Below are 25,898 nucleotides of genomic sequence, written 5' to 3' on the forward strand. Positions count from 1 at the left end.
GGGTGGGGACAGGTATGGGGGGGGTGCCTCAACTCCAGAAAGCCAGCGGCCCGGGGGTCCACATCACCTCCGGGGAGGAGCAATCCTGGGTCACCATGTTTGCAGCAATGGCAGTCTAAAAGCCCAGGGCTGATCTGCAGGCCGTGCTGGGGGTCAGAGAAGGAGGGGAGGAGGCCGGGGGTCGACAATCGCGGTCGCCTGCTGCGAGGGTGCGGGGGTGCGGGGAGGGCTCGTCTAGTCCCCCGCCCCGGCCGCTCCCGCTGCGCCCCCACTGCCTGCGGCCCAGGCTCCCCACACCGGGTCTGAGCCAGTGACCTCACGGCGCGTGCGCCACGTCGGCGGTGACGTCACGAGCCCCGCTCGGGTGTTCTGCCGGGGGCGCGCGCGCGCGGTGAGAAAGATGGCAAGCAAGCCGTCGCCGTGCACGCTGCTCGGTGGGGGCGCGCCCCCGCGCGGGGGCGCTGGTTGCTATGGACGCCGCGGCAGTCGCTGGGCCGGGCCTCGGGGGGGTGCGGCGCAGCGCCGGCGTCTCGGGACCCAGCAGGCTAGGACAAGCTTGCAACTGGGGGCGGCACCATGAAGGCCATCAAGAAGGAATCCCGGATCAAAATGCTCACTAGCAGGCTGGTGGATTCCACAGACGCCGTCAAAGGTGGGCGCTGGCTGCCCCGGGCGCTCAGGAGGCCCCCATGGGGTCCTCGGGGACGGGGGTCCGCCGAGGGGGTCCGGAGGATGGGAGTGACACCAAGATGGCAGTGAGCCCTGGGGCACAGGCTTCAGGACTTACGGATAGTAGACCAAGGCAGAACCTCCGAAGGGCGGAGGTACACCACACGGGGCCTTAAGGATGGAGTCGTAGAAGGTGGACTCTCAGAAGGCCCTCGGGGGCAGTGGCTGCAGAGATCCTCAAGGGAAAGAGATCTCCACCTAAACCACAGCTCCAGACAGGATACTTGGGCTGGAAGCCCTGCCCAGGAACCAGGAAATGGTGCCCCTCCCCCCAAAAAAGGAGCCAGTCTCTGGTGGCTCACGCCTATCATTCTAGCTACTCAGAAGGCTGAGATCTGAGGATCACAGTTCAAGTAAGTCGGGTTAGGAAAGTCTGTGAGACTCCAGTTAACCCCTAGAAAACAGGAAGTGGCGCTGTGGTTCCAAGTAGTCCAATACTAGCCTTGAACAAAAAGAGTTCAGGGCTCCCAGGCCCGGAGTTCAAGCCTCACGACCAACAAAAACAAAGGGCGGGCAGTTCGAGAAGTACGTTAAGATGAAGAAACTCATCTAACAGTTCCACTGGAAAAATCTAAAATGTCAAGTTGACTAGTTCTTTCAGACCACCTTTTCCTGTCCACGCTAGTCAGCCATATGACACTGTGTTCAACCAGAGGTCACTAGACTTGACTGCTCCACAGTTCCCATTTGCAGCCCCATTCCCTGGGGATGGAACTCAGAGCCTTGAACATGTTTCACTTCTGTGCTACCTCCTCCCCTGGAGACCTGTTTTCACTGCTATGTGTGGATGCTATGTTGGGCATCAACAGTGGGCATTTGACAGTATTGGTGTTATATATATATAAGAGATTCTAGCCTCAAGAAATTCTAAATCAAGCCAATGCTGGTTCTTCACCTCGTGATCCTAGTTAGGAGGCTGAGATCTGAGGATTGTGGTTTGAAGCCAGCCAGGGAAGGCAACATCCATGAGACAATCTCCAATTATTCAGCAGAAAGCTGGAAGTGGAGGTGTGGCTCAAGTGGTAGAGCACCAGCCTTGAGGGGAAAAGCCAAGCACAACACCATGAATCCAAGCCCAGTCCTGGCACATGTGCACACGGGCACACAAGCACGCGTGTGCGCGCACGCGCGTGCACACACACACACACACACTCACACACCAATTCATTCTAGAAATGCTGGAGGAGTCCCCTCATGCTGTGATGCAGATGCCCCTGTGGGTGAAGAACTCACCCTTGGGGGTGAGGAACCTGACACAGGCCTTGCATAGTAGGCTTAGGGGAAAGAAGGTGAAGTAGAAGGGGAGATCTATGACAGATCTAAAGAATAAAAGTGTTGGGGATACGGTTCATTAAAATGCTGTGGGTATAGTTCATTAAAAGAGCACTTGCCAGGCATATGCCAGGCTTGGAAACATTTTTTAAAAAATTGAAAGAAAAAGTATGCGTGTGAGGAGTTTTCTCCAGGGTTAGGGAGCAGCATAAGTTCATGAACCTATGAACATGAGATCCAGAGTGGCGTGCCAGTGAACAGGGACCAGATGATGAAAAGGCTTTGCATACAAGGTTAGAAAGACAGGTTGTGCTTTTGCAGGCCCTGGGAGGGGCAGGCCCTCAGTCAGCAGGGTCCCCTGGGAGGCCTGGAAAACTAACAGAAGCCTTGTTGCTTTTCAGCCTAGCTTTCTTTTATGCTTCTTCATAGTATAAAAAGCTGATGCTGGTTCGTGACATACTTTTTAATAGTTAAGAGAGAGACAGGAAGAATATACAGCTCTGGTTCCCTTTCCCAAGGGCAAGTCAAGGACTTTCCTAGCCACTGCCTCCTGCTCACCCACCTTTCTGCCCAGTCTTAATCAAATTGACCTTTCAGCTGTCAACAAATCAAAGGAAGATTTCTTTTCACTGTATATTGATTTTTAATAAGGGGAAATTCAGTATGTTAAGTAGTCCTTGGGTTAAGAACATGCACCTGGGAAAGGAAGAAAACAAGGAAGTATTTATAACATGCAAGGTCCCTTTTTCCTGAACTTTCTCAGGGAAGCCTCTAATAGGGGAGCATTTACTCCCTGCTCCCCTATGTAAAATAGCCAACCTGCCTATGGACTGTGGTACCCTTGGGCTGCATTTCTTCACAGTCTCTGAGTTCTGGACACAAAGGCAAGCCAAAATGGTGACTAGAAACCTATTTAGGGACTCAACAGGAAAGACTAATTTTAGCAGCACCAGATCCCCCTCTCCCACTGGCTAAAGCTCTGTACTGGTAGTCCCTACCTTAGTTTCTAGTGCAAGCCTAGGTCATTTGCTTGCAGATTTTCATTAACGTTAGAAAGAATAATATTTAGATGAATGGAGAAGCAGAAAAATCAAATCCAGGTTTCTTCTCCTTCAGTAGTGTTCTCCCCCTGCCCCCCCCCCCCCCGCCCCACCTCCACTCCAGCCTGGCACCTGGCTTCCAGCTTCTTGGTGTAGCTGTAGCAGAGCAGTCACCTGACAGCCCCGTGCAAGGGAGCTGGTCTACCTGACCCTCAGCTGCTAGGATGCATGGAGAAGTGCCAACTGTGAGGCTCAAGAGCAGCTCTACTCAGCTCGGATTTCTAGAACAAAGAACAGGAAAGAAGCTGAGTACCAGCAGCTCACACCTGTAATCCTAGGCTGAGATCTGAGGATCAAGGTTTGAAGCTAGCCCAGGCAGGAAAGTATGTGTGACTCACCTCAAGTTAAACCCCTGGAAAGCTGGAAGTGGATCCATGGCTCAAGTGGTGTAGAGTGCTTTCCTGGAGCAAAAAAGCTAAGGGGCAGTGCCCAGGCCCTGAGTTCAATCCCCCCTCACACTCCCCCCTACACAAATGAAAAGGAAAGAGCTGGCTGGACCTTTACAGGCTCAGGAGTGATGGATCTCCACCCTGTGAATTCTCTAGCAAATCTAGAGGTGCTCTTGGAGAGCACATCTAAAGAGAAGGAGCCATTCTGTTCCCTTCATAGCATCTATGTGGTTTATAGCACATACAAGGTGCTTGGTGAATATTCTTTTTTTTTTGAGGGGGGGGGTGTCTGGTCGTGGGGCCTGAACTCTGGGCCTGGGCACTGTCCCTCAGCTCTTCAGCTCAAGGCTACCACTCTACCACTTGAGCCACAGCACCACTTCCAGCTTTTTTCTTTTTGCTTATGTGGTGCTGGGGAATCGAACCCAGGGCCTCATGCATGCAAGGCAAGCGCTCTACCACTGAGCCACCTTCCCAGCCCTAGGTGAATATTCTTAAGGGTGAATTTAACTTTAATATGTGCAGATTTTTTTCTGCCGGGCCTTGAGGCTTAACCTCTGGGCATAGGCCTTGTCTCTGAGCCTCTTTTGCTCACAGCTAGCACTCTACTACTTGTGTCACCACAATGTCACTTCTGGCTTTTTCTGTGATTTAATTGTAGATGAAAGTCTTACAGACTTTCTTGTCTGAGCTGGTTTTGAACCATGATCCTCAGATCTGAGTTGCTAGGATTACAGGCATGAGCCACTGGCACCTGGCTTGCAGATCATTTGAACTAGTGTTTGTACCATACCCTGGTTGTATGCAGCATTAGAATATTTATTGTACTAATCTCATAGGCCAAGCATATACATGGTGCATGGCTATAATCCCAACTACTTGAGTCAGGCGCCGGTGGCTCTCACCTGTAATCCTAGTTACTCAGGAGTCTGAGATCTGAGGATCTCAGTTCAAAGCCAGCCTGAGTAGGAAAGTCTGTGAGATTCTTATCTCTAATTAACCACCAGAAAACCGAAGTAGTGCTGTGGCTCAAGTGGTAGAGCACTAGCCTTGAGCTGAAGAGCTGGGGGTCAGTGCCCAGGCCCAGAGTTCAAGCCCCAGCTATTTGGGAGGCTGAGATAGGAGGATTAGGGTTTGAGACCAGCTTGGGCAAAAAGTAAATAATACCTATTTCAATCAACAAGCCAGGCATGGAGTTTCTTTTGTTTTTGTTTTTTTGTAACCCCATCTATGTGGGAGACATAGGTAGGACCATGCTTCAAGCTGGCCCCAGGCAAAAACAAGACCTTATTTGACAACTACAAATGGGAAAAAGGAGGAAGGGGGGATAGGTGGTATGACTCGTGGTAGAGCATCTGTCTAGCAAGTGCAAGGCCCTGAGTTCAAACCCCCGTACCACCAAGGGAAGGAGAGATAGTTCAGAAAAAACCCTGATCAAAGTTTCTCTGGCTGCTTCAATTCAACCAATATGATAAATCAGCTTCTGTAAACAGGGTGGAAGTTTTAGTGTCCAATCCTCTTCAGTAGTGTTGAAGGTTTCTACTTAGAAGTGACCATTTCCCCCTTACCAGGGAAAAACCCATCTAAAGACATTTAGGGAGGATGTAGACCAATCAAGGTGATAGACAGAAGAAAAGTGGTCCCGGAAAATATGTCAAAACATTTATAAAATTCCAAGTAACTGGAATTACAGGCCTGCATCACCACGATTAGCCTCTGAGATAACCATCTACAATACAGTGCAGTAAATGTCCTGTAATAGCATACAGTCAGAGGGTAGTATAGTCTGGTCAATAAAATATTCATTAAGCCGGGCGCTGGTGGCTCACGCCTGTAATCCTAGCTACTCAGGAGGCTGAGATCTGAGGATCGCAGTTCAAAGCCAGCCCGGGCAGGAGAGACCGTGAGACTCCTATCTCCAATAAACCACCAGAAAAACCGGAAGTGGCGCTGTAGCTCAAGTGGTAGAGCGCTCGCCTTGAGCTGAAGAGCTGAGGGACAGCGCCCAGGCCCAGAGTTCAAGCCCCACGACCGACAAAAAAAAAAAAAAATTCATTAAAATGTGCACATTTTAAATACCTTCAACTAGTACCAGTTTCCTTGTGTGTGCCCACCTGAAAGGTGCGCAGGAAGAGCAAAATAGAAATGAATCCAAGTGGGGCATAGTAGTGCTTGTCTGTAATTCTAGCCCTTTGGAGGTAGAGGTGGGAAGATGGAGAGCCAGCTTGGGTTACATACTGAGACTCTGTTTTACAAACAAAAATTATTCATGCAAACAAACAAAAATTAAAATCCAAAGCTGCAGATCATGCCAGGATGGGTCAGTCTACTGGGCTGGGACTTATCCACATTTAGGGGATAGGTAACGTCTGAACTTCTGTTGTTCCCACTTGTGGCCAAAGGCAGAGCTTGGAGTTATGTTCAGAATGATGTTTGAATGATTCTATTTTTTTTTCTTCCCCACTCTGTGGACCTTAAAAAGTTTAATTTTGGCTGGGTGGTGGTGGTGGTTCATGCCTGTAATCCTAGTTATTCAGGAGGCTGAGATCTGAGAATCTGCAGTTCAAAGCCAGTCTGGGCAGGAAAGTTGGTGAGAGTCTTATCTCCAATAGCCACCTGAAAACCAGAAGTGACGCTGTGGTTCAAGTGGTAGAGTGCTTGCCTTGAGCTGAAGAGCTCAGGAACAGTGCCCAGACCCAGAATTCAAGTCCTAGGACTGAAAAACAATTTAATTTTGTTGACCAAAACCCCTGTCTTGATAAGTCTCTTATTAAAGATTGATGTGGTATCTTAAAGATTAGAGTACCTTTGTATGAAAATGTCATAATAAAAACTTATTTTCTGAAATTAATATTTGCTAATGAAATCTTTTTTGGGTAATATTGGTGTTTGAACTCAGTACTTCGTTCTTGCTAGAAAGGTACTGTATTGCTAAACCAGACCTCCAGCCACATTTTTCCTTTATTTTTTTGAATAAGATTTTATGTGCTTGGGGCTGCACTGGATGCCCTCTTGCATTGCTGGGATCACAGACCTGAGCCACTAAAAAATGTTCTTAAAAAAATACAAAAAGCAGAGTCCTTTGAGCAGCAGTAGATAAAACACCCTAACACAGGGCTTGGGTTTTTCTTCTGATTGTTTTGCATAGAGCCTTACCTTAAAGTGTTCTGAACCAGAGGGAAAAAGACAAACAAGATGTACCTTTGAACGGGTGAAGCCACCTGTAGGAAGGCAGGGAGTGTGTGTCCTCTTCTGCCCCATGTCATGTCAGTATCCTCCATTCTGGCTGTCACTTGAGAGAAGTTTAGATCTCACTTTTCCCCAGGCCTATGAGCCACTGTCATCATCCATCAGTTCATTTTCTCCTGCAGACTCTTGAGTAATCTGGTCCTCAATCTCACAGTCCCTAGGCTACCTGTTGGCCTGCCACTGCCCCCAAGTAAACACAGGAGTCCTTGGCACGGCTCACTAAGCTCTTGGTGCTTTGGCTTCTACTTTCTGCTTCCTACTTTCACCTCACTACACCCCAGCTATTTTTCCATGCGTGCTTTGAGTTCCAGGATGATAACCCCTCTCCCGTGTCTCTGGGTCTCCCTGTGCAGCTCCCATTAGGACATTTGGGCTAAAATGCCATTTCATATCTCTGGCTTTCCATTTAAACATCTCTACCTTAGGAAAGTTCCCTGATCATTCTATAAGGTGGTTTGGGTTCCATGGGTCTCCCCTAGTGCCCCAAGATCTGACAGTCTTGTTTCCTAAGGGAAACCTAGCCACCGTAGTCTGCAAAGATGGAGAGTCTTGTCTCCTCAGACCCAGCCCAGTGCCTGGTGTGTGGAAGCTGCTTAGACTATGAAATACTATGAATACTATGAAATACTATGAATACTATGAAATACTATGAATACTATGAAATAGGTGGTCAGTGGTGAAGCATATGCATTTTCACCAGTGTCTTAAGATTCCTGATTCCTTTACCCAGAATAGATGGGTGCCAGCACCGGAGGAGGCTCAATACATGTCTGGTCTGGTTGTCCCAAATCACTGAACCACCAGGATTGCATTTTTAAGTCCTGGGCTCTATATAGTAATCAGGAAACTGCATTTGTAAAACTCAGAGGCTAATATTTATAAGCCATTGCTTTAGTTTACTTTCTCATCTTTTCACAAATAGAAGATGAGGCCCAGAGAGGTTAAGGTGGTCCAACCTATAAGTAACACAGCCTGAAACAGGATCTGTCTGTCTGTCTGTCTGTCTATCTTATCTACACAGAGAGATGTATTAAGTGGCATTAGCATTTGTACTCAGAGCCTCATGCTTGCTAGGTAGATGCTCTTTTTACTGCTGAGCTATGCCTCCAGTCCTTTGTTGTATGCTGGTTTTTCTTCTCTTTTTCCCTTTCTTTTCCTTTCCTTCCCTTCCCTTCCCTTCCCTTCCCTTCCCTTCCCTTCCCTTCCCTTCCCTTCTTTCCTTTCCTTTCCTTTCCTTTCCTTTCCTTTCCTTTCTTCTCTCCTCTCCTCTCCTCCTTCCTTCCTTCCTTCCTTCCTTCCTGGTGCTGGTACTGGGGCTTGAACTCAGAGCCTGAGCACTGTCCTTGAACTTTTTTGCTCAATGCTAGTAATGCTCTACCACTTGAACCACAGCACTACCTGACATTTTACTGGTGAATTGGAGAAAGAGCCTCACCAGGTACCAGTAGCTCACACCAATAATAGCTACTCAGGAGGCTGAGATCTGAGAATTGCAGTTTAAAGCAACCAGAAAAACAGAAGTGGCTCTGTGGCTCAAAGTGATAGAGTGCTATCCTTGAGCAAAAGAGTTTGAGAAACTTAGGACTGACAAAAAAAATCTCATAGACTCCTGCTTGAGCTAGCTTTGAACTGCTGGTCCTGGGGCTTGAACTCAGGGCCTGAGTGCTGTTCCTAAGTTTCTCTTGCTCATGACTAGCACTCTACCACTTGAGCCACAACACCACTTCTCACTTTTTGTGAGTAGTTTAGTGGAGATAAGAGTCTCACAGACTTTGCTGCCTGGGCTGGCTTTGAACTGCGATCCTCAGATCTCAGCCTTCTGAGTAGCTAGGATTACAGTTGTAAGCCATCAGCACACAGGTGTACTGCTTATTTTTTGAGACAGAGTCTGGCTTCCTGCCCAGGTGCACACCAAACACCATCTACGATGTCATATTTCCCATCAGAGCTAGGATCACAAGTGCATGCCACCATGTCCAGTCCCTTAACTTTTCTTCCCAGGCAGACCTTGAACTGTTATTCTCCCAATTGCCATTTTCCAAGTAGTTTACAGATGTAAATCACCAGGATCTAGCTGGAAACAGCATCTTTTGTGTGTACGTGTATGTCATTCCTGGGGTTTGAACTCAAAGCCTGTGCACTGTCCCTCAGCTTTTTCTTGCAAGGCTATCATTCTACCACTTGAGCCTCAGCTCTACTTCCAGCTTTTTTGGTGGTCAGTTGGAGATAAGAGGCTCACAGGACTTTCCTGCCCAGGCTGGCTTTGAACTGGGATCCTCAGAACTTATCTTGAGTAACTAAGATTATAGGTAGGAGCCACTGGCATCCAGCAAGATAGCATCTTTTGATTTCAAGTTTCATGCAGAAATCTCAGACTCTGTTGAAGTCCAAGAGGGAATGGGCAGGGGGGCCCTAAAGACAAATTCCCATCACCCCACTAAAGTGCCTCCCATACCATCATAGCAACTTCTGCTGTCCAGCTGGCTGGCCTGGTCACCACCCCACAGTCTAATATGGATTTGTTTATTGTTTGAGATGAGATCTCCCTATGTAATCCAGGGTGGTTGAATTTACCATCCTTTAGCCTCCTGACACCTGGGATTATATTTGCCACTACATTCCACTATTTCTTTGCTTTTCTCATGGTAGTAGGGATTGAGTCCAGGACTTAACTGTCTCACACATTGCTAGGCAAGTGCTCTACCTCTGTGCTGCAGCTTCAGTCCTAGACTGACTATTTTGATTATATATATATATATAAAACTCTCTGAATGTGGCTTAATTTTCTGCTCTTCAGACAGGAAGCGGGCAAAGGCCCCTGAACAGCCAACACCCCCCATTCAGGAAGAGCCGGAGCCTGTTAGCAATGTCCTACAAGGAGATGATATTCTTGCTTTAGGTATTAAGAAGGAAGACTTGGAGAAGGTAAGGGTGAATGAAATTCAGGGTTCCCTCACTGTGGACCCCTTTCCCTGCCAGCCTGTGTGGGCTGGAATATCAGCCGTGCTCACTGTGTTTCCACTGGTTCCCTGCTCAGAAGGAGTGTCTGATTCCACGGAAAAGAAGCCATTGACCACAAGTTCTTTTCACTTTAGCATCTGAAGGAATGCCTGTGCTGTTTGGTTTTTTTTTCTGAGATTTTGTAGAACCACAGAGGACATGAGCAAATGAGATATCATACTTCTCAGAGAGGCATGTGCCATCAGGTTCATTTCCCAGGTAGGAGATGAGTGTATACATCCAAGGCAAAGACATGGATAAGGCTGTTTACCCTCTGCCTTTTTTTTTTTTTAAACCTGAACTCTGGAAGTAATCAGCTGTGATTTTTTTCTTCTCCAGGTGGTTCCAGTGTTTCATATCTGTTACATAGGCATTTCTTTATTATTATTTATTTTTTTTGACATGAGTGGGGCTTGAACTCTGGGCCTGGGCGCTGTCCCTCAGCTCTTCAGTTCAAGGCAAGCGCTCTACCACTTGAGCCACAGTGCTACTTCCATTTTTTTCTGGCAATTAATTGGAGATTAGAGTCTCACGGACTTTCCTGCCCAGGCTGGCTTTGAACTGGGATCCTCAGATCTCAGCCTCCTGAGTAGCTAGGATTACAGGCGCAAGCCACCAACACCTGGCTAGTATTATTAAAGTAGTTGCATGAAGAAGTTTCAATTCAACAAATAAATTTAGAGGTACAAAGCATCTTGATCAGTGTCACCTCTTCCATCTTTCCCCATCCCTGCCAACCCAAGCTATAGTCTCAAGTTACCTGGCTGCATCTTCCAGCATGTACAGTGACTATGTTCTGCCCTTCCTCTCTCCATTCTTCTGCCTTCCTCCCTTTGACCCTCCCACCACTGACAAAACATGGCTTAGCTTCCTGACGTCCATTTTGTCAAACTAGCTAGTGTTCAGAGGAGTTACACCACTGGGATCCTACCAGGAGTATGCCATACTTTAGTCCATTTACTTGTATATATATGCATATGACCCTACATTGATATTTCTTCTCTGGGACATCTGGATGGAGCTGGGGAGGCGTAAGCCTTGGGGAAATCTCACCCGAGAGACTGAGGCAGAAGGGATGGGTGGTGCTCTTTCTCCTCATCCCAGATGACATGCTCTGTTGTTTCTCTTCAGCAACACATTCCTCAACCTATTAGTCCAGAAGACAAGCCTGCTATTACCCAGAAGTTTATCATCCGTAAGCTCAAACCCAAGGATTTGAGGAAGAAGGTTTCCCACTTGGTAGCACATTCTACTAATCCGGACATGACCGCCAAGCCCCTGGATTATTCTGGTATGGCTTGTTTTGGCTCTGGCACCACTAGGCTTTGAAGAAAAGCCTGATCTCTGAGCAAGTCATCCCTTGGGTAGTTTATATCTGCTATCCACAGCCCATCTTTAATCCCTCTTTTCCTTTCAGGTTTAGGTGACAAATTAGATGATGGTGACCAGATCCTACCTCATCATATCTTGGGGAGTCTCCAGGATTTCAAGAGAATTGCACTTGCTCGAGGGAACATCAAGGTAGGCTTGCTCAGAAAGGCCTGGCCTAGAGAAGTCACCATTTTAATGTGCCACCTGCAGGACCAAAGCAGGTGTGAGCTACAGAGACTCCAGTCTCTGGGCCTGAAGCCTGAGATGAAGATGACAAGTGACACCAACTCCCACGAAGCGATTTGCTTTCATTGTAAGCCACAAGATTTCCTATAGGGATGTAGAGCTAGCCTCGTGGAACCTAGAACTGAGAAGGCCAAACCCAGAAAGGTTTGGCCTAGATCCTTCCTCGGTTCTTTTGGCTGCACTGTGCTGATGTCATTGTTATTTCTCTAGAGACGGGGCTGCTGTCCTCAGCATGGTGGAGAGTGGTGGTGTCTCACAGACTGTGGGACCACCTTCCCATCATGCAGCGCTTCTCTGTCTCTCAAATCCTTCACATCTGTTGGGCACCTGGAGAAAGGTGCAGTTCAGGAGTTGTGTGGGACAGAGCCATAGTCTTAAAAGAAAGTTCCCTTTCTGGTGGAGAAGGAGCTGACAACCACTTTCAAGGCCCCTCCTCCCCTCCCCCCCCCCCCCCCGCCCCGGTTCTGCCATTAAATTTCTGTCACTTGTCTCCTTACAGTCCTGAAGAAGAGGGATTCTCAGCAGAGTAGAACAGCAGCAGAGGTCTAAGTTTCAGGAAATCTCTGCTGGGCCCCAGATCAGAGCTTCTCCCTCGCCCCACTTTGCATGCCCGTGTTGTACTTTTCAGCTGGCTGAGATGATACACATAGAGCCCTATCAGAAGACTGTCATCTCAGCTAAAGAAGAGCCAGAACCAAAGGCCCCAAAGGAAGAGAAGAGACCTCCCTGGGCCCCACCTCCTCAACACAACTCTCTGAAAAACTGGCAAAGACATGTCACCCTGTGGAAGAAGCAGCAGGAAGCCCTCAGCGGTGAGCAGCACAGACAGGGCCCCTGCCTGGCCTCCATCTGGCTTGGGGAGTCTACTGTATGCTTTTTCTTTCCCCTACCTGTCCAGAGCCTGGGATCAAGCTGACCACATTTGTGCTGATCACTTCCAAGAGCTTCTTCCTCTCAAGGCTAAGTAGGTCCCAAATCAGGCCTGAGAGTAGGCTGCTAGCTGCATTTCTTTTCCTTTTTCTTCTTAATGCTGATATTAGGACATGAAGTCAGAGCATTGTACCTCATTTGGCTTGCCTTTTTTTTGGGGGGGGGGCAGTCCTGGGGCTTGAACTCCAGGCCTGGATGCTGCCTCTGGGTACCTTTTGCTCAAGGCTAGCACTCAACCACTTGAGCCACAATACCACTGCCGGCTTTTTCTGTGATTAATTGGAGATAAGAGTCTCACAGTCTTTCCTTCCTGGGCTGGCTATCCTCAGATTCCCAGCCTCCTGGTAGCTAGAATGAAAGGCATTCACCACCAGCACCCAGCATCATTTGGCTTTTTATTGTTCAAGGCTGTTGCTCTACCATTTGAGCCATATCTACACTTTGCCTTTTTGGTGGTTTACTTGGAGATAAGAGTCTCAACAGACTTTTCTGCCTAGTCTGGGTTTGAGCCTTCATCCTCAGGTCTCAGCCTCCTGAGTAGTTAGGATTATGGGAGTGAGTCACTGGTACCAGCTTTACAGCTGCATTTTTATCTCTCATTGTTCTAGAGCATCTGAACAAGCCAGTGAATGATCTGCTGATGCATAGTGGGGAGTCCTACAGACGGATCCAGGAGGAGCGGGAACTCATTAGCAGAGTACTTCCAATGCAATATAATGAGAAAGTGAGGACTCGACCCCTAAGTGCCCTGGCATGGGTGCCCTGGCGCAGGGATGGCTTGCCTCAGGTTGCCTAGTTGGGGAATCTATCCATTGCAAAAAGACATTGTTAAGCCCTCCACTCAGTTCTGTTATGGACATGTTTGGGGGTAGGAAAAGCGATAGTGGGGTATCCTGAACACGGGGGTAAGTGAGTGCTTCGCTTCTACCACCAGGGTGGGAATGGCTCCTCAAAGGAAGTGTCTGTGGTCAGTGGTACTCTTGTCTTCCCAGACCCCTCCCAGCCTCTAGCCAAGGTGTCAAGATGACCTACTGCTTTGTCCTTCCTTGCCAGTGCTGCAAGACCACCGCTGGGTTCTGGAGCCCACTGGAATGCTTGGGCGATGAGATGACAGGTGTGATCATGACCAAGACAAAGACACAGTATGGCCTCGTGGAGCCCATCACTCACATCAGGAAGCCCTGCTCCATCCAGATGGAGATAGGTGAGGAACGGGGCTTTCAGCCCACTAGCTTCTTGTGCCCTGTGCAGGATGCACATCTGTGTGGCAGCATAGCTCTGCTGGGAGACAAACTTGGGACGCAAGCCAGATTTGTTGAGGCCTTGGGTGAATGACCTTCCAGAGGTCCAGTCCCTGCTTCTGTAAAGCAGCAACAGAAGTGGTAGGAAAGGCAGGGTAGGAGACTGGGCCATTGAGGAATTCTGAGCCACATTCAAGCATTGACATCTGTAGTGTGACCAGTGGCCAGTTAGTATAAACCTGAGACTTCAAAGACTAGTGTTTTGTTGTTGTTTTTTTTTAAAAGAAAGTTTAGACTGGTGCTGGTGGCTCATGCCTGTAGTACAAGGTACTCAGGAAGCTGAGATTGGAGGCTTATGGTTCAAAGCCAGCCTAGGCAAGAAAGTCCATGAGACTTTTCTTTTGTTGGTCATGGGGCTTAAACTCAGAGCCAGAGCTCTGTTGCCAGAGCTCTGTTGCTGAGCTCTTTTTGCTCAGGGCTAGTAGTGTTCTACTACTTTGAGCTACAGATCCACTTTTTCTGGTTGTTAATTGGAGATGAACAACCTTTCCTGCCTGGGCTGGCTTTAAACCATGATCCTCAGATCTCAGCCTCCTGAGTAGCTAGAGTTACAGGCATGAGCCACCAGTGCCTAGCTTCCATGAGACTTTTATCTCCTTACCTGCATAAAGGCAGAAGTGGAGTTGGGACTGAAGTGGTAGAATATAAGCCTGTGGAAAAGCTAAGGGATAGTGTCCAGGCTCTGATTTCAAGCACCAAAAAAGTAGAGATATCTGTATATAGATATCTATTTGGATATAGATAGATACATAGATATCTTTCTGGGTGCTGGTGGCTTATACCTGTAATACTAGCTATTCAGGAGGCTGAGATCTGAGGATCAGGAGGTTGAGATCTGAAGATCAAAGTTCAAAGCCAGCCTGGGCAAGAAAATCTGTAAGACTATCATCAAATAAAACTATTCAAAAAAGCCAGAAATGGCACTGTGGCTCAAGTGGTAGAGCGCTAGCCTTGAGCACTAGAAGCTCAGGGACAGCACCCATGCTCTGAGTTCAAACCTCATATAGTTAGATAGATACAGCTATCTATATATATCATATGTATGATATAGTCTATCAATCCATTTTATACTGATTCATGTGAGATAATAATTTTGATGTACTGACTTAGACAAATATTAAAATGACTCTCACCTCTTCTGACTATTTCAATGTGGCATCTAGAGAATTTGAACCGGCATTCATGGTTGGCATTGTATTTTGGCTTTAGAGCCCACCAGTCTATCTGGGTTCAGGTCCTGGCTAAGGTGACTTTCTGAATTCCAGTGGGATATTTGATCTTTCTGGTCTTTAGTTCCCCAGGTGAGGACTACTCAGGGTTATGGGTGGGGGTTAAAAGAGACATGCTATGTATTAAAATATTCTGATCTATTGTTAATCAACCACCAATAGGCAGCTGCTATTATTATTTTGATGATACTGCAAAGATTTGGCTGTTTGGGAGGTAATTTTCCAGGAGTCCAGTGTGGAGCTGCTGAGGAGTTATGAGGAGCAGCCAGCTGCCCCAGGGAAAAGGCTAGATTCACCATCATTCTCAGAAACTCTATTAGGAAGGCTGTTCTTAGGGCTCCTGGATAGTAGGTGTGGAGGGCTATAATAGCAGCCTGTGCTGAGGGTCTTCTGACCCTTTCCCACTTTAGGATTACTAGATAAGAAGGATGCTTGGTACCGCTACACCTGGGACCGGAGTCTGTTTCTGATCTACCGACGCAAGGAGCTGAAGGACCTCATGGCTGAGCTGGATTTCAGCCAGCAGGTTAGTAACACTCTTCTCATGCCTGGGGTGGGAAATCTTCAGCTTCCAGTCAACTAATCTTTGCTATCCCTGTCCCTCCGAGGATATTGATGGCCTGGAAGTGGTAGGCCAAGGGCAGTCCTTCTCATCCCAAACAGTGGACGATTACTCAGTGTTTGAAAGGAACGCAGAAAGCTCCTCCTCGGAAGATACTATGTGAGTGGAGCCTGTGCTCCAGAGAGAGCTCCTAGAGGGTGTAGCCTGGGCAGGCTTCCCTCCCTGAATGCCTGGGTTCCATCCCAGCCTCTAGTGCTAGCTCATTCCAGCACCATGCTAGCTTTCCTATCACTGTCTGCCTTTTTCCAACAACCAGTACTTAATGGGCTTCCTCCACATGTTGCTTTATGAGTTAAATGGACTCTCCCATGACTCCTGCTGTGTTCCTAACAGCTCAGAGGTCTCATCTCAAGGAATAGATGGGGAGAAGCTGAGCGGGAGCAGGCGGGTCACACACCACTGCTGGGCAGAGCTGGTGATGGCTCTAAACCATCATGACAGTTTCCATGGGTTCCATGTGGCCTTGATGATGTAGCCCATGGGGAAGTTAAGTCATTGTTTTTTTTTCTTACAGAGATTTACTTAGCTGTTACCCTGATTCAGGCCCCATGCCTATTCTTGGCCCTTCTCTGATGTTCTGTGGGAAGCCTGCTGTCTGGATCAGAAACAGTAACCCAAAGGGCAAGGTAAACACCCTCACTTACTTGCAGCTCCAAGCTCATGTGAGCAGCTCCAAGAGGTGTAGCAGTCATAAGGAGTCTGCATGGTCTCCTATTTGTGTTTTTATCTGGTCACACATTGAGCATGTCTGAAAATGGTAACAAGCAACACTGACTTGAGAAAGAATAAAATCATAAGACTGCAAAGAGAATGTCACAAGCTACTTCGTATCTAGGATCCCTCCTCCCCACAAGAAGGCAAATAGCAAACTCTTGCATGCAGTTAGGGTCTTAGGATGATGCTGAAGTATATTCTGCAGATGCTGAGAAGCAGAAATGTTCATTGGGTCTGGGAACTGGTGGCTCACACCTGTAATCCTAACTACTCAGGAAGCTGAACTCTGAGGATTAAGGTTCAAAGCCAGCCCAGGCAGGAAAAGTCTGGAGTCTCTCATCTCCAATTAATGACCAAAAAGCCTGAAGTGAAGCTGTGACTCAAGTGGTAGAGCACCAGCCTTGAGCAATAAAGCTAAGGAACAGTGCCCAGACCCTGAGTTCAAGACCTAGGACTTGTTAAAAAAAAAAAGAAAGAAAGAAAAAGAAATGTTTATTGTGTATGTATAACATATATTTCTCACTATTGATGGTTACCTCAGAGGCACACACTATTGAAGTTCTAAGGCACTTGGAAGGTGGCCAGGACCTGGAGACTTCTAGTTCAAAACCCAAAGAAGTCCCAGGCAAACTAGGATAAGTTGGTTTACCTTAGGGCAGGACCTCCAGCCTAGATGGTTCTCATACCTGCCCTTTCCCAGAGAAATGTTGGAATTGCTGTTCGCTTGACTTTCGAAAATCTTGAAGGGGAGAAAACATCTTCAGAACTGACTGTGGTCAACAATGGCACTGTGGCTATTTGGTATGACTGGCGACGGCAGTCACAGATGGACTATTTCCAAGACCTGAAGAGAAATAGGATGCAGAGATTTTACTTCAACAACCGGGAAGGTACTGGAAGCTGCCCTCTTCTTGATCTAGCTCCTGTTTTTTTGTCTTTCTGTATGTATCTGGGAGATGAAATCTGCTAATTAACGGCAGCTCTTGCAAGTTTTAAGCCCTTTGTCTCCTGGTCCTGACCCTCCCCCCACATTTCTTCTGAAATATGTGTTCTATGTATTGGGAGAATGGTAAACTCTTGAGAACACAGGTGAAAAGCCTCCCTCCCTTCCCCCTCCACTCCCCAACCAGATTGTAGAAATGTTCTATGTGCACAGACCCAGGGCCTAGACTGACCAACCACCCTTGTTGGCATTCAAAGTCACACATTCCAAACTAGGTAAACTAGGATGGCTGGTCACCAGACCTAGGCCATAATGAAACTTAGTGAACTAACTCTGGTGCTCAGTGAACTTTGCAGGGCTCAGCTAGCTCCTACCGATTGAAAACCTCTGCCTTTTGTCCCTCACAGGTGTAATTCTGCCTGGAGAAATGAAAAAGTTTACCTTCTTCTTCAAGTCAGTGAATGCTGGGGTCTTTAGGGAATCCTGGGAGTTTGGAACCCACCCCACCCTTCTGGGAGGTTCTATCCTGCAGGTCAACCTCCTCGCAGTCTCCCTGGCCCAGGACATTTTTAGGGAGGAGAGGTTGCTGCTGGAGGTAAGGGACCCAGAACCTAATTCGCTGAGGACACAAGATCTGTTATCCTGGTGTTCTTTCTGGAAGTGCCTGCCGGTGGGGATCTTATTTCTTCTAGCCCAAGTGTGTACATGCGTGCGCACACACATGCACACGCGCACACACACACACACACACACACACACACACACACACACGGTGAATATTTCACCAACAGGTGACTACTGTTACTCAACAAACACCTCTCTGGGCTTTGTGATGTAGGCAGGTGGGGCGGGGCTAGTGCAGGACAGCATGCCAGCCCACTGTGCTTAATGCCCATTAAGTTAGAAAGAAATGAGCCCCAGAGCCCCAGGGTACAGAGTCTGTGGAAGTACTTACAGAGTCCAATCGAATCATGTGACTCTTTTATGGTGCCCTTGGTTTGTTCACTGTTATCTGATACTGTACAAGTGGAACAGTATTTGACAAGGTTTTCAAACCAGATACAATTTCCAATAGCATATTTCCCCAGCCCACTTGGTAAGCCGATGCTCTGGAATGAGTGTGAGGTGGGACCTGGGAATCTACTGCCCACATCTCCCAGTAAGTCCTGGTGTGGCCATTTCTTGCTGTGGTTCTTGAGATTCTATGGAAACCTATGCTTTTATGGTCCCTGTGGCCCTGCAGACCCAGCTACCTATTTCAGTGGGCAAAGTGGTGACATGTCAGGTTTGCTTTACTTGCTGACTAACGGAGAGATGCATAAAAAAATGTTCTTCTACTGGGTTTCTGGGATCCCGACTGCATGGTGCCCAAGTGTGTTCCCTGGCCCCTGCCCTGTCTTCCTCATCTAGGGGAAATGCAAACCCAGTGCACGAACACTGTCCCATCAGACTGGTGTCTCGATCTTCTCATTCCTCTTTTAGGGAACTAGGATATTTTGACAGACCCAGAGGTTTTTTGAGTCTTAGAATAGCTGTGTGTGGATAAGTAATATATATATATATATATATATATATATATATATATATATATATATATATATATAGAGAGAGAGAGAGAGAGAGAGAGAGAGAGACAGACAGACAGACAGACAGACAGACAGACAGACAGACAGACAGACAGATAGACAGACAGAGACAGAGACAGAGAGAGAGACAGAGACAGAGAGAGAGACAGACAGAGACAGACAGACAGATGAGGACAGGAAAGTCTCATCTGAGAGATTGGGCTGCCATCTGGTATCACCTTCCCTTCTCCAGAGCGAGCTGAATGCCCAAGAGGCAATCACCGTTGCAAAGAGTATGCTGGAGGAGATTCTGAGGGGGGTCTTGACCCCAGAGCGCACACCATCCCCCGTGGATGCCTGTCTCACAGAGGAGCAATTATTTCAGCACAAGCATCCCCAGGTACAGGCCAGGCACCCCATGTTGTTCTCGGCGACTGTAGTAGCAGACCATCCTATGTGCCAGGACTTTTATGAGTAACTTACTTTCTCTTCAGAGCAGTCCGGTGACACATCCTTTCTGTTTCTGTCCACATTAACAGCAGCCATTATTGTGCCCAAGTTGCTGTTTAGCAAGCTGATACTGAATGGGAATAGACAAAATGTCATAACTCCTCCACTCCAACCCATCTTTTCTGGAGGCCCAGTTTTAAATGGGATATGCTTAGGTTGAAGGGGAAATGGGTGAGTCCCTCTGGCCATTGGCTTCCTTTCTGCCTCCTACTCGAGGCAGTGGGAGAAACCCCAGCTGACTGGCATGGGCCCAGGGTGCCTGGCCAGCCTCTCCCTTACTTGTTGCCTCTTAACCTCTGCTGCAGTTGTATTACAAGCATCAAGTGATACAAAATTTGCACCAGTTGTGGCATGAGTATATAATCCTGCCCTTCAAAGCCCAAGATCTCCGGCTAAACCAGGATGAGCGCCTGAGCCCCAAGGCCCGTGGCACCACAGCTCCAACAGCCTATAAGGGAAAGAAGACCCCAGCTGAGCACCTGGCCCACATTAGGAGCCTTCTCATGGAGCCATCTCAGCAGGAGCGTGATGGCTACAGGGACTCCCGAGATTCTTCCCTGCCCCAGAGGCCTCCAGATCTCAGGTTCTCTCAACGGAGGAGCATCATGGAGGAGGTCCTGGTGGAGGAGAGCCCAGACCTGGAGGGCGCCAGGAACCCTTGGGAGTCAGACAGCCTGCCCCTGCCTGAGTGGAACCTCAGTCTGGTGGACTTCAGAAAGGTACTCCCCCTCCTTTTCCTTCTCCTCCCCCTTCTCCCCCTCGTCTCCCTCCTCCTGCTGCTTTTCCTCCTCCTCTTTTTCCTTTTTCCTTCTTCCTTCCTCTCCTCCTCCTCCCTCTTCTTCCTCTTCATCTTCTTCTTCCTCTTCCTCTTCCCCTTCTCCAACTTTTCCTTTTTTTTGTACCATTACTGGGGCTTGATCTCGGAGTCTCGCACTCTTAGCTCATGGTTGGTGCTCTATCACTTGAAACACGCTTCCAGTTCCCAGAAAGATGCTTCCAAGACTCAGAAGGGGTTGGTGGAAAGTAGCACTGGACAGCAAGATGTGGTGAACTGGTCCTGAACCCCCAGGGAAGGGCCCAGAAGCTCCCTTTGACCAAAGGATAAAGAGATCAAATCTTCTAAGAGAACAAAGAAAACGATCTTTGGGGCCACTTCGTTCATAGGTTGTAGGAAGGATTCCCTCCGTGATTCTGGAAAACCTTGGAGAAGGGGATTGCTAGGTGGGGAGCTCCCAGGCCACCACAGAGTGTACCCCAGCCTCTTGGTTTCTGCTTCATCTACCTGTCCCCTTGTCACTATGCCAGACACTGGGGGACACTGAGGTTCCTTGGAGCCCTGGGGTAGAACAGTTAGTGATCCATGATGCCCATGACTGTTAACTAGGCAGTGATGACACTCCCTGAGGAGCACCAGAGAGAAAATGCCCTAGCCCGGCTCAACAAGGCAGCACTGGAGCTGTGCCAGGATCAGATGCCATTGCAGTCCAACCTCCTGCACCAGCTGTGGTAGGTGCCCCCCTCGCACCCCAGTTGAGTTGTATCTGGGCAGAGATCCTGGACTAGCAGTCCAAGACTCAAGGGGCTGAGCTCCACTTGAGCTCAATTTGCCATACTCTGGAATCTGCTTCTTCTCCTCTCCCCTCCCCCCACCCACCATTTGCCTGTAACCTCAAGGCAACAGTCACAGCAGGGATGTTTCCCCCTTTCTCTTCTCACTGAGATGAAGAATGAGGACAAAAAGAGAAGGTAAAGAACACCAAGTGGCAGGTTCAGTAAATGTGTTGCGTCTCTCTTGTCAACATTGTCTGTTTAGCGCTTGCTTGGAGAGGCGTGGGGACCCATCAAACATGGCCCCTCCCTGGAGCCCCATGCTGGAAAGCTCATGCAAGGCTCATGCCTTCCAGTGGCACTGGAGCCATGGCTCCAAGCTGGAGTTTAGACTGCTGAAGTAGGACTGAGTTTATGCAGGCCTCCGAACCCTCATCCTAGACCATCTTTTCTTGGTTGTTGCTTCAGGGCAGCCAGGCTCGTGCTGGGGAGGGTGCTGGCTACTTGGTGACCTAATAGCAATCTGGGAGTTCTTGGCACTGGGGTCTTTGAGACACCTGAGTATCTGCATGTTCAGGGACAAATGAAGAATGATGGCCTTTTTCAATGTGTCTTGCTCTCTAGTTTGCAACTGTGGCGTGATATGATTGACAGCATGGTGGGCCATTCTCTATGGCTAAGGGTTGTGCTGGGCCTGCCTGAGAAGGAGACCGTCTATGTGGATGTTCCAGAAGAGACAGGTCAGGCACACTTCCGTGTGATCTTCCCCAGCTCTCTGCCCTGATGCCTCTGGTACCTTTGCCATTTGTCCTTCTGTGGTGGACACTGCCAGGTTGAGTCCATTGAGTGGGTCCTTGTCACCATTCTATCAGAATTTGAGACCTAGAAGCTGCCTCAGTGACCATTGTAGAGAAGTTCCTTGTCTTGCAAAAGTAGAGTCCCAGAGACTATCTGTGGAACTGGGTCAACAACCTAGGTCTCTTGATCCAGATGCTTAAATGGGGTTCTTGAGGTAAGCATTGTGGTGCTGAAGACTTTCCTCTGCTCTCAACGTGTATGAATTCTCCCAAGTCTGCTGAGAACAGGGTTCAAAACCATTGCCCTTATGTGTGTGTGTGTGTGTGTGTGTGTGTGTGTGTGTGTGTGTGTGTGTGTGTGTGTGCGCGCGCGCACGTGTGCACATACACATGCACCCGTGTATGCCCATACTGGGTCTTTGAACTGCAAATCCTCAGATCTCAGCCTCCTGAGTAGGTAGATTTGCAGGTATTGAGCCAGTGCCAGGTTAAGGCCATTCCCTTTTACTATCCCATGTTGTCTCAGCCTTGTCATAAAGTCACAGGAGCCTGCTACATGTGTCTTCTACTCATCTTCTTTAGGTCGAAAATTATCTCCTACTTCAGAAGCCAAAACACCAACCGTGAAAGTTGGGAAAGAAGAACGAAAAGTGGCAGCCCAAGAAAAGAAGCAATTGGGAGTCAGAGAGAAAGAGGACAAAAAAGGAGTCAAGACACCAGGGAAAGAGGCATGCTGGGACATGGTTGGGTTCCTAGCCCTGGGTTGGGCTGGGAAAGGTGGGCAGCTCAAGGGCCAGCTCTCCCAGAGAGCTACTGGGGAGAGAAACTGCCCTGGAACCACTGAAGGCTATGTCTGTCCATCTCTTCAAGCAGGACCGGCTCAATAGTAAGAAGCAGAAGGCCAAAGATGAAAAGAAAGTAATCAAAACTTCAAGTCGAGACAGGCTTGCCTCAGAAGATCCTGCAGCAATGGACACGACCACCACTTCCCAGGAGCCAATGGACCCCCAGGTCATGGAGAAGTACACCCGACGGCTGTACACAGAGGTGAACCCTTGCCCCATTCATTCCACTTATCCCACCAGTGTGTGCCCTGTTTCATCAGTGGACCATCATTCAGAAACTTGAGGAGAGATGGAGGGTGGCCAGGGAGAGAGCCTGAGGCTGGGGGAGCAATATACAGAGGAGAAAGGAAGCTCACTTAGTGGGAAGAAAGAGCAGCTGCAGACAAGGCATGTGGGTGGCCATGTGAGGCTTTCTCTGTGAGCTGAAAAATCACGCAGATTTGGCATGGAGGAGTGACATGGGTCTACTTAAGTTCTTAAGAATTACTCTGGCTGCCGTGTGGAAAACAGAATCTCAGGGAAATTAGAGGAAGAAGTCCTTTTCCTTCTGCTGTTTCCACCTCTCCTTGTGGTGTTCACTCTGGGGATGTGTTTCTTGGGAGAAGAACACATAGAGTTGTCTTAGCTTTCTGTCGCTGTAACAAAATGCCACAGATGGGGTGATTTATAAAACAAGAAGTTTATTTTGAGGCTGGGAAGTCCAAAGGCCTGGCACTGGGAAAGGCTTTGTGCTGCTTCAACTCATGGTGGAAAGCAGAAGAGCAAGTAGGCATGTGAAGAAGGGGCGAAAGATAAAAGCCTTACTTCCTAACCAGTTAGAATCTCTTTGTAAGCATGGAGCCAATCTTTGGAGATCCCGCCATGTCTCAACTGTGAGCATTTCAGTGGGAGCATCAGAAGGGACCAACAGCTTCAAAGGATAGCCAGTTTGCATCCACTGAAGACTTTTTTTTTTGACTGTTTCTGGGGCTCAAACTCTGGACCTGGGCACTGTCCCTGAGTTCCTTTTTGCTCAAGGCTAGCGTCTTACTACTTGAGCCACAGCATCACTTCAGACTTTCTCTGTGATTAGAGATAAGAGTCTCATAGATCTTCAGATCTCAGCCTCCTGAGTAGCTAAGATTATAGGTGCAAGCCACCGGTGCCTGGCTGGAAAGACTTCATCATGCTCTGTTCTTAAGCACCAGTCCTTAGAGATTAACACAGGGTTTTTATTTTTATCTTCTGATACTGTGGCTTTGGGAGAGGGAGAAGGGAGGTCTACAAAGCCACACTTGATGTGTCAGAGTATCTAATGGTGAGGATTTGTTTCCCTTGGATGTGGGCAGTTGGGGAGCTGGATTATATCATGGTGCATATGGTAACACTCTGGATTTTGCTTGATCAGTAGTTCCATTTGCTGCTGGTGACATCACCAAACTTTCTGATGCTTGATGGGGTCTAGAGAGTAAATAAAGGGCTCAGAAGACTCAGAGTATAAGCTGTTCCTTGGCTGTAGGATACTCTGAATCAATTTGCTCAGGCTTGTGTGGTCTAGCCCCATTGGAGGGCTCTGTCTTGGAGACCTTCCAGTGTATGGATCTATGATCTTACAGGAAGGGCAGATGGCTGGTAAGCCAAGAGTAGAATTGGGACTGAGCGCAGTCTCACCCCAGGTCTGAAAAATATAACTATTTACAAAAACACAAGTACAACTTTGGTTCCCTCATCTCCTGTTTTTTGTTTTTTTTTTCTTTCTCCTTTTGTGGTGCTTGAGATTTTGAAATAAGGGCATCACACTTACAAAGGCTTTCTTTTCTTTCCTTTTTTTCTGGTCCTGGGGCTTAAACTTGGGACCTGGGCACTGTCCCTGAGTTTCTTTGTGCTCGAGGCTAGCACTCTACTTCTGGGTGAAATCAGAGACTCAATGTGGGACTGGGAATGTAGCTTAGAGGTACAGTGCTTGCCTGGAATGCATGAACCCCTGAGTTCAATTCCTTGGTCTCACATAAACAAACAAACAGAACAGAACAAAAAGAGTCTCACAGACTTTCCTGCTCCTGGGCTAGCTTCAATCCTCAGATTTCAGACTCTTGAGTAGCCAGGATTACAGGTGTGAGCCACCAACACCCAACCTCCATCCCTTTTTTGCTTTAGTTATTTTTCAGGAAAGGTCTTGCATTTTTACCCATTGTGGTCCTTGGATAGCAATTCTCCTACTCATGGGCTCCTATGTACCTGGGATCACAGGTACTCACCACCACATCAGCCCTCTGTTTACTTTCTTGTAGCCAGATGACATGTAGGTACCTGCGGTATAACAAATTTTTGTGTGTGGTGTCTGTTCCATTCTTCTAGGTCTATGGGCTGCTAGAGTCCCTGCTGTCCGACATGATGGTCCTGGCTGACGAGATCAGCTCTATGACTGTCAACAACTCTTGAACCCAAGCAACCTCACAGGAAACATGTTAACAAGTCAATAAAGGACCTTTTGGTTTCTACCACTTGGGTTGTGCCTCTGAGTCTTGGATGTTGGATTGCAATGAGGTCAATTTATGACCTCCCATGTCCTTCCTGCCCTTAGATTCTCCTTCTCCTAGTTCCTGGAGCTGTTCCCATCTAGGGAAGTGACGTGGGGGTGACAAGTAGAAGAGCAAGTTGGTAGCAGGACAAGGAATGAAGTCAGGTGACAGGATGATTAGTCCCTTCCCTTAGACCTGCCTTGGCCCACACTTTTAAGATCATGCCTCCTGGAGCTAGTCAGGTGTCATCACTGAATATGACAACATCTGTGACTACAAGTAGAACTCATAGGACTCCCTCGGATCCTCTACTTCGCTTGGGCTCCCAAGTCTCCAACATGGCACTCGCTATGACTCTTAAACCTTAAAAGTTCACCCCCATTGGCCTCAGCCAGAAATCATTATTTTGGGTCCTGTGTGTTCCTTGTGGATATCTATGAAGCCCTGAGCCATTTTTCTGCCATGATTGCACACTCCTTTAATCCTAGCACTTAAGTAGCTGAGGCAGGGAGATCTTCAGTTTGAGGCTAGCCCAGACTGAATTGCAAGGCATTACTATAAAGAAAAAAATAAAAAAGCTGGGCTCTGGTGGCTCATGCCTGTAATCCTAGCTACTCAAGAGGCTGAGATCTGAGGATCAGAGTTCAAAGCCACCCTGGGCAGGAAAGTCTATGAGACTCTTATCTCCAGTAAGAAAAAAGGAAGTGGTGCTGTGGCTCCAGTAGTAGAGCATTCACCTTGAGCTGAAGAGCTGAGGGACAGAGCCTAGGCCCAGAGTTCAAGCCCTATGATCAAAAAAAGAAAAAGGAAAAAGAAAAAAGAGAAAAAAAAGAAAAAGAAAAGAAAAAGAAAGAGGTGGGGGGAGGGGAAATGGGAGCAAAACAGGGAGGGGGTAAAATGTTGGACAAGAAATGTATTCATTACCTTATTTATGTAACTGTAACCCCTCTGTATATCACCTTTACAATTAAAGTAAATTTAAAAGAAAAAAGAGCTTTAAGAATTCCTACTTCCTAGCTAGGCACCAGTAGTTCATG

The 25,898-nt window shown here is 47.9% G+C and overlaps 1 protein-coding gene and 1 long non-coding RNA gene across 2 annotated transcripts; one reads left to right on the top strand and one right to left on the bottom strand.

Annotated features, from left to right (window-relative positions):
• The first annotated feature begins 508 nt into the window (after nt 1-508).
• Mycbpap (MYCBP associated protein) lies at nt 509-24,840 on the top strand. Its single transcript, XM_070028345.1, has 19 exons — nt 509-652; nt 9,537-9,664; nt 10,871-11,030; nt 11,157-11,260; nt 11,985-12,168; nt 12,895-13,010; nt 13,340-13,490; nt 15,227-15,342; nt 15,425-15,537; nt 15,953-16,064; nt 16,853-17,042; nt 17,503-17,690; nt 18,914-19,060; nt 19,476-19,889; nt 20,555-20,676; nt 21,343-21,458; nt 22,098-22,243; nt 22,389-22,562; nt 24,698-24,840. The coding sequence occupies exons 1-19, from the start codon at nt 577-579 to the stop codon at nt 24,779-24,781; spliced, it is 2,841 nt and encodes a 946-aa protein (XP_069884446.1). The 5' UTR covers nt 509-576; the 3' UTR covers nt 24,782-24,840.
• LOC138831162 (uncharacterized) lies at nt 2,641-17,856 on the bottom strand. Its single transcript, XR_011373126.1, has 6 exons — nt 17,537-17,856; nt 16,839-16,996; nt 16,083-16,186; nt 10,793-10,886; nt 3,174-3,322; nt 2,641-2,697 (listed from the first exon to the last, which is right to left on the bottom strand). It is a non-coding gene; the product is annotated as an uncharacterized lncRNA (long non-coding RNA).
• Nucleotides 24,841-25,898: the final 1,058 nt, after the last annotated feature.

The sequence above is a fragment of the Dipodomys merriami genome, unplaced genomic scaffold (assembly GCF_024711535.1).
Source record: "Dipodomys merriami isolate MVZ:Mamm:240054 unplaced genomic scaffold, mDipMer1.0.p SCAF_19, whole genome shotgun sequence".
NCBI classification, from domain to species: domain Eukaryota; kingdom Metazoa; phylum Chordata; class Mammalia; order Rodentia; family Heteromyidae; genus Dipodomys; species Dipodomys merriami.

What these genes read in the sequence shown, in the direction of transcription:
- Mycbpap (XM_070028345.1), top strand. Translation starts at nt 577, where the DNA reads ATGAAGGCCATCAAGAAGGAATCCCGGATCAAAATGCTCACTAGCAGG. An exon ending in CAAGCCCCTGGATTATTCTG is followed by an intron (nt 11,031 to 11,156) that starts GTATGGCTTGTT and finishes TTTTCCTTTCAG; the next exon opens with GTTTAGGTGACAAATTAGAT. An exon ending in TCAAGACACCAGGGAAAGAG is followed by an intron (nt 22,244 to 22,388) that starts GCATGCTGGGAC and finishes CTCTTCAAGCAG; the next exon opens with GACCGGCTCAATAGTAAGAA.